At 44.0% G+C, this 16,571-nt stretch overlaps 2 protein-coding genes and 1 long non-coding RNA gene across 8 annotated transcripts in view; 1 reads left to right on the forward strand and 2 right to left on the reverse strand.

Moving 5' to 3' along the window:
- The window catches only part of LOC146175339 (uncharacterized), a 97,254-nt gene extending 87,668 nt beyond the window's left edge, over window positions 1–9,586 (reverse strand). For 3 of the 6 annotated variants that reach the window (XR_014701363.1, XR_014701364.1, XR_014701365.1), the window contains exons 1-5: window positions 9,253–9,586; window positions 8,473–8,585; window positions 6,948–7,052; window positions 5,909–6,212; window positions 2,783–2,961 (exon numbers count right to left, since the gene is read on the reverse strand). This is a non-coding gene — a long non-coding RNA (uncharacterized LOC146175339). The remainder of the gene's footprint in view (window positions 1–2,782; window positions 2,962–5,908; window positions 6,213–6,947; window positions 7,053–8,472; window positions 8,586–9,252) is intronic. The other 3 variants (XR_014701368.1, XR_014701366.1, XR_014701367.1) reach the window with 3 other exon arrangements.
- An 861-nt stretch (window positions 9,587–10,447) lies between these two features.
- Window positions 10,448–15,039, forward strand: LOC146175344 (uncharacterized). Its single transcript, XM_084581690.1, has 2 exons — window positions 10,448–10,815; window positions 11,273–15,039. Exons 1-2 carry the CDS (start codon window positions 10,695–10,697, stop codon window positions 11,479–11,481), a joined length of 330 nt encoding a protein of 109 aa, XP_084437816.1. The 5' UTR covers window positions 10,448–10,694; the 3' UTR covers window positions 11,482–15,039.
- The window catches only part of LOC146175345 (uncharacterized), a 72,615-nt gene continuing 67,428 nt past the window's right edge, over window positions 11,385–16,571 (reverse strand). The window contains exon 3 of the transcript XR_014701377.1: window positions 11,385–11,511. The gene's annotated coding sequence lies outside the window, so the exon portion shown is untranslated. The remainder of the gene's footprint in view (window positions 11,512–16,571) is intronic.

Raw genomic sequence — 16,571 nt, forward strand, 5'->3', positions numbered from 1 at the left:
TTAAACTTGGTCGCCTCCGCTAGCGGTGAAGATACAATATGCATTAGATTTGTGAAACGCTTAGCCAGATGATATTTAGCATGCATTGACATTCGCAGAGCACACGGTGGCATTTAGCGTTTCCCCTCCACCTAAACGCGGGGGGTGCGGTCGACTTCAGTCCCGATAACTCGATCCTCCTCAGTAGCCTCAGCCACTGCAGCGGGTTATTGAGCAGACATTTGCCAATATGCGTTTTGAAATTTGCAATGCAATTAATTTGAAGACCAGAGCCAGTGTTTCTGTTGTCTGGCAAGATTACGAAAACATAACATGTCGCTGCACTTGCTATTCAGGCTAGGGCTCTAGAGCTGGTTATAAAGCGCGCTGTAGTTCTGCAGTTTGGCGCGATGGTGATACAAATGAAATGAAGATGATACTACAATAATAACATAGGATATAAAATTTAAATCTAATATTGCTAACCTGTAATGGAGCTTTTCAGATATCGCCTGTGCTGATATCTCACTCTTCCATGAAATTATCTACCCGCTCTGCCTTTTTGACGACGGAATACGCGAAATCCATGCTGTACAGGCAGTGGTAAAGCGCAAGCATGAAAAATCTGAACTCTTGCTACAGGAGCCCAATATGCGCTATTTTTCTGATGCTCAGAATGCTGGCTTGCAAGCTCGCTGGATTTTCCTGCGGTCACACTGGTACGAAACCGCTCGCAGTTTCGACAATGCTGCCTAGTTTACTGTAGCAATATATTGCATGTAAACAAAGCAAGCGTGTACCATTAAGCAAAGGAAGAACATTGGTTCATAGGTCAAGGAATGAACTCCACTTCGTAAGCAACCTTGTTGACGCTCGTCTGCAGCAAACACTTGATGTATATGGAGGCGATGTAGTCCCAGACGGCCGTGATAACCAACACATGTCCACTATTATACAGTACGATCCCCTTGCGCACACTGTCAACGCGGAAATGCCCGCGAGACACGCAGAAACGGCAGATCACGCGCACACCACAGCCGCGCTTGTCGCATGAGACCCGCCTCGGGTTCCAATAGACACCGCTACGCGGCTACGCGGATAATTTTTTAGCTTTATTGCAGTTTTATTTGAATTCAACTTTTATTGTTCTTAATGACCAGCCTTTTTTGCAGCGAAATGAAATCTGCATAGGATCATGTGTGGCTCTCATTCTTTGAGACATCTTTTTAGCAAAGGTAGATAAGCACTTGGAGCAGAGTTTTAATGCGGGGGGGCCAGTTTTAAAGGTTTTTAGGTATGTAGATGATTTTTTAGTTTTTTTTAAGAAAGCAGGACTCCTTCACCTACCCCTCTACAGTAGGCGAAGTTTTAAATACTTTTAAAACAAATGGCCTTTGATTGAATTTTACCCATGAACTGCCCAAAGTTTTGGTTTTACTGTTTCTAGATCTTAAATTTCCTTTCGGTGAAGGGCACGTCTGCTGGGGCTATTACCCACGAGCAAAAAAGGAGTTGTTGCCATTTGACTTGGCGCACTCCAAGACCATCAAGAGAGGAATAGTGTTAATGTGCTTGGAATCTGCTCTCCGAAAGTCGTGCTCACATCAGATGTCTCAGAGTTTTGACCATCAGATAAGCCGACTTCTGGCTGCAGGGTTCCCCTGGTCGATTCTGACAGCCGTCGCCGAGGCCATGCTTCAGAAGTGCAAACGTGGACCGGAACAGACAACGGCTGGCGCTCAACATAAGGCCCCTAGGCCTGAGGTTATACCATACATTCACAAAATGTCGCACAACCTCAAAAGAGTCGCTGTTAGGCAGGGTGTACGTGTATTGTTCTCGGCACCCAAAAAGCTGGGAAAGCTTTGCCCACGCATTTGTAATGCCAAAAAACGTGAGTGCCTGAAGAAGCATGATAAGCCGTTTGTTACATGTTCCACTGGAGTGGTTTATTCCATACCCATGTCATGTGGAAAGTATTACGTTGGCCAAACTGGACGTTGTGTCAATGACCGCCTGGGGGACCATGCCCGAAAATTAAAAAATAATGACAACAATTATAAGCATCTTGTTGCTCACATCAGTAAATGTCATGCATGTGTGGCCCGGCTTGAGGAGACGAAGGTTCTTGGCAAAAGTAAAGACAGGACGGCACGGATTAGCCTAGAAGCCTATCACATTAAGAAACTTGGGAACGAATGCATCAGCGAACCCTCGTTATCTCTGTTCACGGCTGAGATTGACCTTTTCAATGCCACTACCTGTTGACTTTGGCAAAAGTGTCTTTTCAAGCGTAACACACGCCTACCCGCGCATGCGTCTTGATTTCCTGGCCTTTACTTTGTGATTTTTTATTAATTTCTTTTTCATTAATATTAGCTTTTGATTCATTATCTTCCACCCTTCGGCCTATATATGATGCTGCCTTCCACGAATAAACTCAGTTGATAGTTAGCGCGTGTGTGTACGTCTCACCTTTCTTGTCTGTCTTTGTTTGCGCTAAAAAAACCCTGCATCAAGATGAACTACCAACTCGCCCAGCAGGAAGTTTTAATGTTTTAATGCCACCTACACTGAGTGGTCTTCACTGTGTACACACCAGTGCCTGAACAAATCGCGCTTTCGCTGCGGCGGCCACCTGCGCTTTAGTCATAAGCAGCGCAAACCAACTGCTCAACTAGACGCTGAACTTTATGTCTCGTGCAGCAGTGTTGCCGTTAAAATGCACTGCACAGAAGAGCGAAGAGTAGGCAGGAGCCCGATGCAAATAACGTTGGCACGAAACGCAGTCAATGCAACATACCTTTACCCTCAGACACGCAGCGCCGCTTCAGCCAAGGTGTCATATACGAATTTGAGCACCGCTAACGTCGCCAAGCGGTGCGAGGCAGGGACCGTGCTCTCGAGCGTCGAAGGCGTCGCTGCTTAGTGCCGGTGTCATCGCATCTGGAAACCCGCTCCTTGACTGGACGCAGTCTTGCGCTGAACATGCAAATGACCGCATATTACAATGTCAAAGAAAAAGCAGTCACAAAAAGGAAGCGTGCTCTTAAAATGCTCTCCGACCCACATTTTGTAATCTTCCCCTCCGCCGTAAGACTACTGGTGTATAGGGTCAGACACATAAACGAAAAGCAGCTCGAACTCTTGCAGCATTGCATACACAAGTCCTAGGAAAAAATTGGCTGTGGTTTAGCTTCGGTTAAACCTAGAATGAAGTGACAGCTCAAGCATGACGATGCAGAAGCGGCGGCGACCATCTGTGCTGCTCTTCACTCACGTCTTCCCGCATCGTCGCAGCGGTGTTTCGCAAGATGCTCCTCACATTGTTCCGATGTTTCCGCCGCTCTTTGGGCTTTAGGTCATTCTCATCACCGCACAGTTTCGTCTCGCAACGCAATGTCCTCCAGATCATCAGATGCAGCCGACCTACATACGATCGTAACGAACATGGCTGCTCAGTTTCTCTTCCTCCAAGTTCATTGCACGGCTGGGGCCGAGGCACGCGGTATGCCTCTAATATACTCGAGATCGACTTCAGTGATCATGTGACTCACACGCAGCACGTAGCTGCTCACGCACTAAGCTACTTCCCACGTCAGTTGACCTTTGGCCTCAACCTTAACTTTTCGCAGGAACATAGCTACCCAAAGTGGTTGTGGCTCAAGTTGCAACTTGACCTTGAAGCTGTTTCAAAGTCATTGGAAGCGCACGGTGACCTTGGCTTACCTCGCGTTATGAAGTTACTGCTTAAAAATTAGTCACCGACTTGTGCTGACGCGATAGTGTGAGTGTTTTGAAGCGAAAGCTTCGCTACGCCATCTATCAGCCAAGACAACCTGTCAGGCCGCTTGGCCTTGAAAAAGGTGTGTCCCTGATCCCATTAGGGGAATTTGTCCATCATTCAGTGATGTTCATGCAAAAGTATCCAAACACCTATCCAATCACCCTCTTTCCCAAAACCCAACTTAAATAAATATACTTAAGAGAAATCGCAGAAATCGATTATTGAAAAGGCAGTTTTAAAGGTGCTATCACGACTACTATCAATGCACTACCGTGATTAACACAGCTTGCGCTCGAATCACTAGTTTCGTCGAAAACCATGCTTAAATGCTCGCAATTTTTTTCCTATACTTTTGCCAACTTTTGGTGAGATGTCAGGTGACGGCAACGGTGTCCTTTGGTCTGGAAAAGCTATATCCACTATCGCGTAAAATAAGACATTTTTAACTCCGGTTAAATTGAACATGACGTACAAAAGAACTCTAACATTGCTCGGCATCGTTAAACGAGTGACAGTTTGTCATTGCGAGACTGGGAAGGAGTTTGGAGAAGTGTTTAACGTCTTTAGTTGGTTTTATTTTTTGTAGCCAGAGCTACATTGGCCGCAAAGCCGCATTTTCGCTTTGGCGGTGGCCGCACCGTGGTCACAACGCTCATTGCGCCGTTGCCTAGCAACCGCTGTCGAGCCATCTGGCATGACGTCCCTGAAATATTAAGTTGATCCTGCACTGGTTTTTACTTTTTACGTCTTGTTTAGCTGATAAATTGCACATGTAAAGTTTCGAAATACAGTCCGCATACTGGAAACTCACACAGAAAGCTGAAACTGGGTCTGCAGAAACGTTCGAATTTTGCCGCGGCAGGAGTTCTGGCGTTCGTCGTTAGGTACAGATATCACTGAAGGCACGCTGACATCGTTCAACTGCTCAACTTCCTATCTCCTTGAACTTATGCGCTTGCAGCTCTCAAGCCAGAGCTTTTGCCTGTTGGTGCAGTGGGGACATCACACACTAGAAGCGCACGGTAAGCTCAGCAATTACGCGCGCTGCATAATCATCGAAATGCTACTGTCAGCTGCTTAGTAATTATAAATATACGCCAAATGCCGTCTATTCTGTTTCTTCTTAAAAGTGAATGGTTGTTTTCATTGAGACAGCGAGCGTTTTAGATGAGCTCTAGTTTGCCGTCCTACCCTTTCGTTGCTTGGCATATACGTGCAGTTTTTATACTTGTGCAGCTGCCGAAAACTGTAGCATAACAAACGGTTTCTCTCGCAATCACAAATAAACATGCGCACATTGCTGGCTGAGCTGGCGGAGCATCCAGTGTAGGGCGAAAGACGTTTCTCTTGCACCAGAGTATGCATGCACCTTATGACCCATACCAGTCACACAGTAGCCCCGCTTCGTGCGGCTATGAAATAGAGCAGTAGAGTCGAACAATGAAATTGTTAACTTGTCTGTGGCACCCTATGACGCAAGCGGCAATATAGCGGCGGTGACGATGTTTCCAAATGGAGACGTACATGGCAAGATGGATGCCGCATGCTTTGACAATTTCACCAAAAGGCAGCCGCAGCGTTTTTTTTTTTTTTAATTTTAGGCTACTGCCGGTTCATGATGATGTCCATGAAACACGATGAGTCTTTTCACGCTCACCACGGGGCAGAAAGAAGCGCAAGTCTATGTAGAAAGCCTGCGAGATACACAGTGCAGCATAGGCAGGGCCGCTGTTGTACTACTCAGACTTTCCTTGCCAGCCACGAGGCGGCGCCACCCTACTCAAACCTCCAGTGCAAGGCTCCTATAGATTGCAGCGCGCGGCCAGACTCAACCAACTATGGAGGAGAGCCCGGCCGCTGCTCAGCGCGTAGCCTAAGCTGTCCTAAGCGTAGCCAACGCAGCTGTTGCTTTCGCAACTCAACTAGGTTTAACCGGAGCTAAACCACTGCCAATTTATTGTTATGCGTACGCTGCATTAGAGTATAGGAAGGAACTATCCAGATTAACTAGCCCGAATAGCTACAGCACGTTCGTTTGCTTAGCAGCGCTACATATTGGCATTTGGCCAGCGTCCCGCGTGCACCTCACATGGGTGCATTCTGTTGCCCTGTAATTCGCTAGCGAATCGGCCTCTCACTTACCACGGTGCCGCTGGCGCGTCTTTCAGATGCCATCGGTGCCTAATTAGTCCCGGCGGTACTCGACTGTGGCGGATGACGCCTGCCCAACAATGTTGCCGAGGCACCAGAGGCCCATGCCGCGGGCGTCACTGCTGCCACTTACTGCTTTTGTCGCCCTGAAAGGCTCCTCAGCCGAACGCAACCGGCCTCAAGATGTTCTGGCAGTCACTGTTGCGACTCGGGTGGTGACAAGCTCGGCCATGATGAAAGCGCCGAGGTGCCAGGGCCACGTGTAGCCGCGGCGTTCCGGACGTGGCATGGGCAGCTACGTAGAACGCATGCAATTCGGTGTTGCCGTCACCGGTGCTTTAACCCAGAACTGGGGAAAACCCGCCGAAAAGAAATGCGCACGTGACATAGAATCGAAATTGAGACGCAGCTGTTTTTAGTGCTACAGCACTATTACTTGCATTCTCGCAAAAACCCAATGTCTGATGGCGGTTCGACCTCTGACCTAGTAGGAGTCTAGTCATAGCTGTTATCTAGCTGTAGCAGGCCTGAAGTCTTCCTGTAGCTGTGCCAACATTACGCTAAAAGTTGTCTAAAAACATTTTGCAAGAACATTTCAAGACATACACTAAACGTTCATAGCTTTTTCGCTAATTCCTCTCCTGATCACTGCAATAAGCAATCATGCACTATTTGGTGCACGTCTGCAGCCAAGCAAGATTTTATCCCGACTATACTGGCCATTCAGTGATCCTAGCATGCACAACGGCCGCATTTTCTATGCCCTTATGCCTTACGGTGGCTCAAACATCTGGATCTTTTCGCAAGTTAGCTCGTTTGTAATGCACAAAAGCACAAAATGCTATTGTGACTGGCCATAGTGTTTTCTTGGCAGGAAATACTGAAGTGGGTTGGCCCTTGGGTGGCCCTACACAGCAGAGCTCACGACTTCATCGAGTTTCACAAGCCCCTCCGCCACAACAAGGCAGTGATCCATGAAGGGGAATGTGAGGTACTAACAGAGCTAATTAATGCACATGAATTGGTTTACCTCTAGTAAACCGAAATGAAGCCTTGGTACAGGTGAACTACTATCCAATATGAGGGTTTCTGCATGAATTGCCCATCTCTGCTCCATCTCTAACCAGGAAGATGCCTGCACACATGAAAAAGAATATGAGGTGATAACGGAAAGTTAATTAATGCATGAGCCTGCTTAGCTACTGTAAACAAAAATGAAGGCTTGCTGCTGCAATCGTCCAATATATATGTTTCAGCATGAATTGCGAATTGTGCACACGGAGACCCTGCTGCCTTGCAGTACATCATTGTCGGACATCTATCCATCCTCTTGAAGCTGGAAGCCCCAATTAAAATAAAAATAACTGTGAAAAAGTCAAAATGAATACGACACTTAATAAATACCAAACTAGGCTGTCGAGCCCTTTTGCAGACCGTGAAAGACTGAGCAACTAGCATGCTATTCAACAAAGTGATGTTTCATTGACAATTCCACAAGCAGATACTATAAATCATTAAAGCATTCGGCCTAGCATTCGGCCTCGCAGGTAGCCAGGTATAGACTATTACTAGCCAAAAACACACCAACTGCCTTCTGCTCATAACTGGAATATGACACCAGCATCTTTCTTTGCTGACACCCTGTTTAACTGGCTGACACGTCTCCACTGGATGCAGTATTCTTTATTTTATTTTAATTTTATATTCAGCAATTTTTTACATATCCTTTTTAAGTCTGCTATACTTAAGGTGAATAAAGCCAAAACACCTTTTTAATGAACTCCCACCATACAACAAAAAAGAAAAATATTTTCTGAAGCAAACCTGACTTTTGTTCTATTCATCGGCCGTAGTACAACACATAAAACTGGAGTGGAGCAGAGCGATCTGAAGTTAAAAACTATTCCAAAATTTTTCGCAATCACTTCAATTCTAGAGAGCAGCATTAACTCAGTTCATCATACTTATGCAGTTACCAAATGGCACTTCAATTAGCTCTGTAGTATACTGCCTTCTCACTTTTTATGACTTAGAAAGTTAAATGCTCATCAGAATCTAAAAGCCTATTTTGCCAATGATTAAGCACAAAAGCTATGCTTTATTCATTACTCTTGTTTGACCAGTCATTTTCTAAGAACTAGTAACAGAATGGAATAAACTTAACAATGAAACCTTACAGCAATATTAGGATTCCTTTACAAGAAGTGAAGTTTTTACCAAGAACTGCATTGTTGTATTATTGGGTTGTACTTTTCATTTTGTTCAACATTTGTCACTGACTGACTGTTATAGCCCTAGTTTGTGTTTCTTTCAATTATTATTCCCTCTGTTTACAGCCAAAGAGGAGTTTATTACATTCACTTCCGATTTCCGCCCTGACATTTCATCTCCCGTACTTCTATTTCTTCTCATATTCTCGCACCTATGTTGAAAAACCCCATGTGTAACTGCATGCAGCATTCTTAACAGGCTTACCCTGAACATGAAGGCTGGGCTTACAAATCACTATAAAATAAACAAGTGAGAAATAAATTATGACACACAGAAAAAAGTACCTATTTATGGTGGTGGTCATACGTGTCGGGGCAGCTTTTAAGCCAAGCCATAACTGTAGAATGTAGGTCCATGTTTGATGCCGAATACATGTCGGCATTTTTCCAGACAGCATCTACAAAGGACACAATATAAAGCTGTAACATACCTTGATATTTGCTTATGACAGACAACAAAAATACATGAGAAACCAAGCAAGATACAGTCAATTAAAACTGATTGCTGAGCTAGTTGGTGCATAGACCTTTCCTTTATGTGACAAGCAAGATACTCGCGTAAAATACCAACGCTATAGTGAAAATCAAAATTCAGAATGACTTAACAGCTCTAACCTCTCCCTTTGACAAGCAGCTTTCATCATGCAAAATATAAACTGCATGAAGTTATCATGAATTGCTCAGTCTGCCTTTCTCAACTCTCCAGTGCTCTTCCACATGTATGTTAAGCCCACTATTCACCTTCACTAAACAAGTGACTGACAAAAGCAATACTAGCTGCAGTCTTGCATGCCTAGTGACGAAACATGTTTGTGAAAAAAAAAAAAAAAAAAAATGCGTAGAAGCGATTAAATAGGCTTTTGTTTTCTTTCCGTCGCTGAGTAGTTTCGCCTTAATCAAAAGGGAGTTGTAGGCCACTAAAGCTTTTGCGCCGACTGCGAACGAGACTTGTGTTGTCAGCTGCGTACACAACGGCAGCGACTGAGGAAAAAGCGCAGCTTACAAAGTTCCTCACATGAGAGTGAACGCAGGTCAAACTGAAAATATGGAAGCACTTTTACTCACACTTGGAAATAATGTGCCGCAGGAGCTAGGAACAGCACCCACACTCGCCTCCACTCTCCAACAAAATGCAGTACGGATGCAGGACTTTTACTCACAATGACTGTGCTGAAACAAACGAACACGACGACTCTTGCTGCAGAGCGTGCGAAATCGGCGAAGACTGCGCAGTGGCAGTCACGCGAATGCCGATCCATTACAGCCAAAGTTACTAAAATTACATACACGATAGAGTAATGAAGCCCCAGAAAACACAAATTGTCCTGTATTGACAGAATGTACGAAAAAACGCGCTACACACACCGCACGCACACACCGTTGCAACGGTTTCAACCGTTTCAACATTTGAAAAGCATGGGACTGGCTGTGGCTGCGGTTGGCTTCGGCTGTCCTCAGCTTTTCGCGCCAACCAGGGGCCCGATTATAGACCAGCCCCCCGATCCTCGATATTCGCCTTCCCCTGGCGGCGCCATATTGTCTTTCTGATTGGCTCAGAAAAGAGTCACGTGCTTCAAACTTGTGGCGCGAAACCATCAGTTGAGGCAAGCACTTTTAGCGGTTACGTCAAAATGACGTAGCCGTGAAAATTGATTTCAACCGGAGCTATCCTTGTTGCCTGGATGACAAATACGAATGATTTTGGAGTGGAAGCAAAGTTACTGATGGTGGTTTGGAGAACACTTACGCTCGATTAACCAATGTGATGAAAATAATGGCATACTGGGAAGGAGCGGATGCTCAAATTTGATTGGCTGGAGCTATGTCATGTGAAACACGTGATACGCAAGCATATTTAGATAACGTCAAATTGACGCGTCATGACGTAACTGACGTGCCGCCATTACCGAAAATGCTGACGTTTGGCCGCCATAATTTCGCCGAGTGGCGAGGTGCCCGAATTATGCTAATGAGACTATGGCGACAGGCAAGCTGATTTATGCAGCCGTTAGCCTACCGTAGTTTCTTAGCTTGTTATTAAAAGTAAAAGGATAACTTTATATACACCTTGTATGGCTTTTTAAACGGAATAGAAAGGCAAATTATGAGCGCGTATGAAATAAAGGACGTTTGAGACAATCTCTAATGGGCGCAGAAGCGTGCGGCCGCGTGACGGCGCTAACTGCTTTCTTATTTCAAACCCTTTCTTCCATGGTAAGAAATTATTGGTCTGCGCGGTTATAATAACCCAGCAATGGCGGCGGCCATGGAGGGAGGTACGCTTACGAGTGGTCTTCGTGCAGTTCGTCGTCTGCAAGTAGTGATCGAGGATTTGCTGCAGCACAGCAATGCTGTCAAATTGCCTTGAAAGATAGCTCGTCAGTACAGTCAGATCTGAGGAGTGTAGTGTGGCGGCTTTGCAAACTCCGAGGCGAGAATTGCTCTGCGCTCGGGTGTTTCGGGTGGAATCGGCAGTGGTGAACGCCTCTGATGTAGGATGGCACGAAATGTATTCGTTCGGCCGAGCAACGAGCTCCTGGAATGTGTCGGGCTTCTCGATGGGTGTCGGCCAGCAAGGCAACGCAGTCAATCTGCTGGAAATGCTGCAGCACGTCGAGCATCATAGAGGTAAGCGCAATAGGAAAACCTGCAAAGGTGACTGTTCATACAGCGTCATTCGCATTCAAGTTGTGCGCAGGCGGGAAATGACTGAAGATTAAAGGAATACTTACAGGACGCATGCGGCGAAAAAAAAAAAAAAACTGAGTGTGCTCGTAGTTGTCAAGATTTCTTGGCTAATGGTTTCGAAGACCGAGAAAGGAAAGTAATGTGAAATCGCCTGATATAAGTCGTTCCTTTAGTTGCAAAATAGAAAAAAGTTAACCTTCGCACTACAATTTCCGCCACCAACCCGTCTTTACCTGTTACGGAAATGGTTCACTTAGGTATTGCACTGACCATTTCTTGCATTCATAGATTACACTTTACCGCAGCTTAGCTTGCAGCATTGATGATTTTGAATGTTTCTGTGCCATGCGTGTTTGATATTTTATTCGCATATAATTTAGGCACTAAACATTTGCAGGTGATCGTGTGGACCTTGTGCAGCCATTGCAGCACTTCCGATCCGAGTCATCATGTGGGCGAGAAGTCCTGGGGCCATATTCAACATCATTAACCTCTCTGCTAGGCTTGTATAATCTGGGAGGCCACGCCTTGTCCCTGGACGGCCACATCAGATGTGAAGTGCTATGCAGATGGACAGCTCTTTTTGAAGATCGTTACAGCTTGTAGTGTGTGCAGATCACATGACATTGACGCCACCTGCAAATGGTAATCGCAGCAGGAACATCAACAAGTACAAGGAAGAGGACGTGCAACATTTATATTAACTCGGACAGGAACAACTTGATCACCTGCACTTGAGATTTTCACTCGCTGTCATGATTTTGATATATGCCACAAGTGATCAATGTCACTTTGAATCACTTTGGGACGTTAAACCCCACAAACCAAACCAAACCTTTCTTTGGTGCTATAATTTTTTGTCTACCATCTGTAGACATACTGAGTGTATTCTACAAGTGCTGTGGCCCTCGCTGAGAGCTGTCATTCTTTGTTGTATACTTTGCTTTTTTGTGTTCTGCTTAAACTCAGTGTGCATTTTATTAAGTGCTTCATGTCAATGAAACGCAGGAAGGTACAAAAACGTTCTCCTTCTACCTCCAGAAGTGCCATTCTGAGTAGGACGTGCGTGCACATATAGTTCACAATTCACTTTGGTGTTTGTGGCAAGCAAGCAGTCTGCGACATACTACTTCAGTGAGAATATTTGACATACGTGTACCCTGGTGGATGTGTCTGCAGTCGTTTACCATAGCAGAGTCCATTTCGTTACACCTATCTTGTGTGCTACTAGGGTGAAACGTGAGGTGCCCACTGTGTTTTTCCACGAACTGTAGAGTGAAGCGAGCTGTGCTTCTTTGTATTTGGTTGCCTTTATGCTTGTTTTCTATTGCTTCCTTCATATGCTGAACGTAGATGAACAGCAATCAACTAGTTTTCCCAAGGCTAATCTGTGCATCTATTTGGTGGTCATTGTCTTTCATTGTTGTATGCACGAAAAATGAGGGCCCCGCCAACTTGTCAACCCATTTTGGCAATTTTAGATTCCACTTTTGCAAAATTTGCCATTTTCACTTTGCACTGCAATTACCGATGCTTTTTAGTCATGTTAATCAAGATCCCAGATAACCTGTTTAACCTCTGCATCATTTGTGTGGCTCGGCTATCAATGAACATTTTTGTATTCATTTTTTTTTACAAAGGCAACTATTGACTTCTCTGTTTTGTAACTAGGTGATATTGGTGATATTGATGTGCATGTGCACCCACTGGCAAAAGTTCTTGAAGGTGGCTTCGCAGGGGAAAGAATGCATTCATTTGTGTACGAGATAAATTTCTTGACATTTCATGTTCACTATATAACCCATAGTCACAATAATGATGCACAAGCGCAGGAATGAAATAAAATCTTTTTGATAAGATTGTCGTTCATAAATTTTTGACTGCAGCTCTACAAAATGCTTTGCTCCTTTTGTACATTGCTACATATCTTGTTCCATAAAATATCTCCCTCCATGATAGCGTTGTGTGTAGACCTTCCATACCCCTATTATGAGGCTGCTATCTGGGCCAGTTGCTTCTTGACACATTCTTGCTGCTGCCACGTTGACATGCCCTCCGGCACTCACATATGTTAAAGGAGGGTTGGTAAAGCTCACATATTCATGCTCTAAGCCACTGAAGCATGGCTTCATCACTCGAGATGTTTATCGAATGATTGCAGCTGTGTATAACTGCTTCATTATTTTTTTTTCTGTTAGTTGCTTTTGTAGCCTTATCTTCATTGTTCTTTGTGAGCTTTAAATTGAGAATTTTAAGGAAGGGGCAGACATTTTATGCCAATCACTTTCATCTCATTTATGTGGAAGCACTTTCAAGGACACTTTTGTTTCATCATCACTTTTCAACATTTTGTACCATTGTGCTAGTACTGAGTTGTATAACTTTTTGCTCTCATAAGTGACAGCTGCACTAGTTTCACTTACACCTATCCTACTGTCACATTTGTTTTCTACGTTATCTAGTATCCCTATGCTTTCCTATTATATCAGCTTCAGCAATCCTCTCTGCATTTAACCCTCAGAATGTGTTCCATATTTTGCACGTCTGCTATGTGTACAGCCTAAATTGAACACCACAATATATTCTTAAGATTGCATTCAAAAGATAACTTCCTGAAGATACAATCCTATTGAACACAGTAGACGTCATACTATCCATAAGTGAGCCATTCTTTTTCATGATGTATTGAAGAATTTGTGAACAAAGCGATTTCATTTTATCTTGACCACATTCTTCTGTTGTTTCTGTGGTACAGCCTCTGCCACAGCTACATCTATAACTTGGCTGTTGGCACCGTGGTCAAATGTCTTGCGAGCCAGCAGAGCCTAATGTAGCGTAGATGTTCAGCTATTGGCTTCTTGCTTTTTTTTTTGATGCAGCAACGTTAAAGCCTCTTTTCTGCACAAAATGTGACGTTGTGAGGGGAAAATCTTGGGCACATTTCAGACAGGTGACATGGCCGAGTACTCAATGTGATGTCTCTGGCTTCACCTTTGAGATGAATGTGTGAGGTGATAAACCTTGCAGGATCTTTGGGTAATAAGACAGGCAACCCTTAGGCCATGGAACCACATCCATACAGCTTGGTTAGAGTGGGCTTTATAGGTATCTAGACAAGTGGTCTTCCACATAATTGGATAACTTACAGGTATATGCTACTGATATGTATCATAGAATAAATACTAGGTGTTAGCAGTAGCAAAGTCGATTCACACGAATGAGAGTCTGCAGACAGGAGCCATAAAAGCTGTTGTGTCATAGCGGTAAATGCTGAGCTTGCGTGTCCCCACAATTGTTTTTAGAGCATGAAGTTTTCAAGTGCTGTGCTGGTTTGCCTGATAGCCGTCACATTGAGTGACTTGCTGAAATAATGCTTAAGGCTTGTCTTCCTGAGACAAACATTTCTGCTTTTTGGTAGACTGCATAAAGGGAGCATTCTAGGTGTGGCAGGCATTTATGCACAGATAAAATCATTCTTACACACACTATAACTACCTTTGCCCTGTCCATAACAGAATCAGGGAATACTTGCTCTGTCGCAGGTGCCGACTGCCATTTAAATGACGAGTTCCATATTTATTTATTTATTTGCAAGTACTGTTAGCCCTTCCGGGCTGTTACAGGGTGGGTAATGTACATTTAGGCGGCCCAACAAATTTCCAACTCTTTATCAAAAGTTTTAAAGAACAAGTTTTTTCAAATACGCTTCGGTCAAGGTTGTTTCATTCAATGATTGTTTTAGGCAGAAACGAAAATTTAAATACATCAACTCTTGGCACATACGACATCACTTTGATACTGGTAATACTGCTGAACGCATAGCATCCCTTGACTGTAGTTGCAGCCTAGTGGTTTGAGCATTTGGGGACCAATCCTCAGTGGTGTTGGGTACTCTTTGGTAAAACAGTGGGTGCTTGCTTTGCTGGTGCTGGGGTTATCTTGGGCCAAACACTTGGAGAATGGGTTTTTGACCCTATCTTGTGTTCCCTTGCTTTGTATAACTAATTTCTCTTCTTTGGTCTCCAAGGCCGTGCCACCTTTCAGATATGGCGATGAGCTGTACAAGTACAATACTGTAATTACTTGAATGTGTGACAGCCTTTCATTTTAGGCTGTGTATTGTAGAGTGTGGAGTGCTGTAAATAAATTTTGTATTGTTTTGTATATTGTAATTTTCATTTTTCTTATAAGCAAGGCTTGATGTCAGGTGCATGTAAAAAAAATGCCAAAAAGTACCGAAAGCAAATAATACACCAATTGTTAGTCAATGGCGAGCTGTTTAAAGCTACAGGGAATGTGTTGCGTGAGTAGCAGGTCTCTTAAAGTGTGCATGTTTTGCCAAAATAAAGGACAGAAGCTATACTGCAACCTGTTGGAAAAACCATGCATACAAGACACACTAGCTGCAAATCATACGCTCATTTAAACAAGCCATCACGTTTAGTTTTCCAATGATATGCAATCAGAATATCGAAAAAGTAAATTCCATGCTTTATTCCCATATTTATGCCCGTATTCAGGTGAGGTTCATTTGAGCATGTTTTTGAGTCAGAGTGTAGAGAGTGGATGTTAGTTGCACGTTGGACATTATGCATTGCTGGAAGAGCACACAGGGGATGGCAAAGCCAATACAAATCATACAGTATTATCACCTGGCAATAATGACCCTTTGCCAAAAAATCCAGAACACCACCCGATTGCGTTGCTGTCTCTCCTAAAAATAATGTACTGCAGGCCACATCAGCCTTGCAATTCATGTTTCTTTTTGTCTAATATTGTCCCTGTGCATACTTCTGTTTTCCTTTTTTGTTGCTGTTACTTTTTACTTACGGTGTCCTTAAAGTCACGCTTGTTTTCCCCTTTGGCTCCCATGCTTCACTCAGAGACAGGTTCGGGCTTTGTGTAGCATGTGCACTGGTTAATGTGTGCATGAATGCTACATTCAATGACAATTGCTTCAAGAAAATGGTTTCCATACTGCATCTAGCTCATTGTAATTAGGCATCATATATCATATTCACTCTTCATGTCTGTTCCTTCACTTCCTGAGCGTCAAATAAAAAAAGTGAAGGCATTTCTCTAGCTGACCTCTTCACCCTTCTCTCCTCTGAAGAATCTTGCTGCACTGAAAGAAAGTGCCAGATGCTATTGCAAGTGCAAAACTGGTAAACAGTAGCAAAGGAACAGGCTGTACGGCTGTACCTGACAAATTTTGTTTCACTTGTGACATTGTGGTGTGATGTGTACCTGCATCAGACGAGCAGTGTTGCTACTTTTATAAAATGTTTTTATGCAACATGCTCAGAAACCAAGGACAATAATACCGACAGATTTTTTTATTTCATTTTAACGAGATAATTAATACATCTGCCACAACACAGTGACACTCTGCATGCGGTGAAATGTGCATACAACGTGCTATGTACGTCTAATTCAGGGCACATTAAATGCCATCAGCGTGAAAGCTAACCCGTTGCTGCCAGTGGGCATCTGCATGGTTACACTTTTTATTGCATTTTCATTGCTGCCAGAAAATCTTATCTGCTTATTTTTGCGGCTGCGTGAAAACGTCCCCGCCGCGATGGCTCAATAAAAAGTGTAACCATGCAGACGCCGGCTCTGACCCGCAGTATGTGCGCAGCCCAGTCACGACGATCGCATTTCGATGGAATTAACACGCCAGCGTGTTAATTCCA

Source organism: Amblyomma maculatum, chromosome 10 (genome assembly GCF_055883805.1).
Source record: "Amblyomma maculatum isolate TAMU_Amacu chromosome 10, ASM5588380v1, whole genome shotgun sequence".
NCBI classification, from domain to species: domain Eukaryota; kingdom Metazoa; phylum Arthropoda; class Arachnida; order Ixodida; family Ixodidae; genus Amblyomma; species Amblyomma maculatum.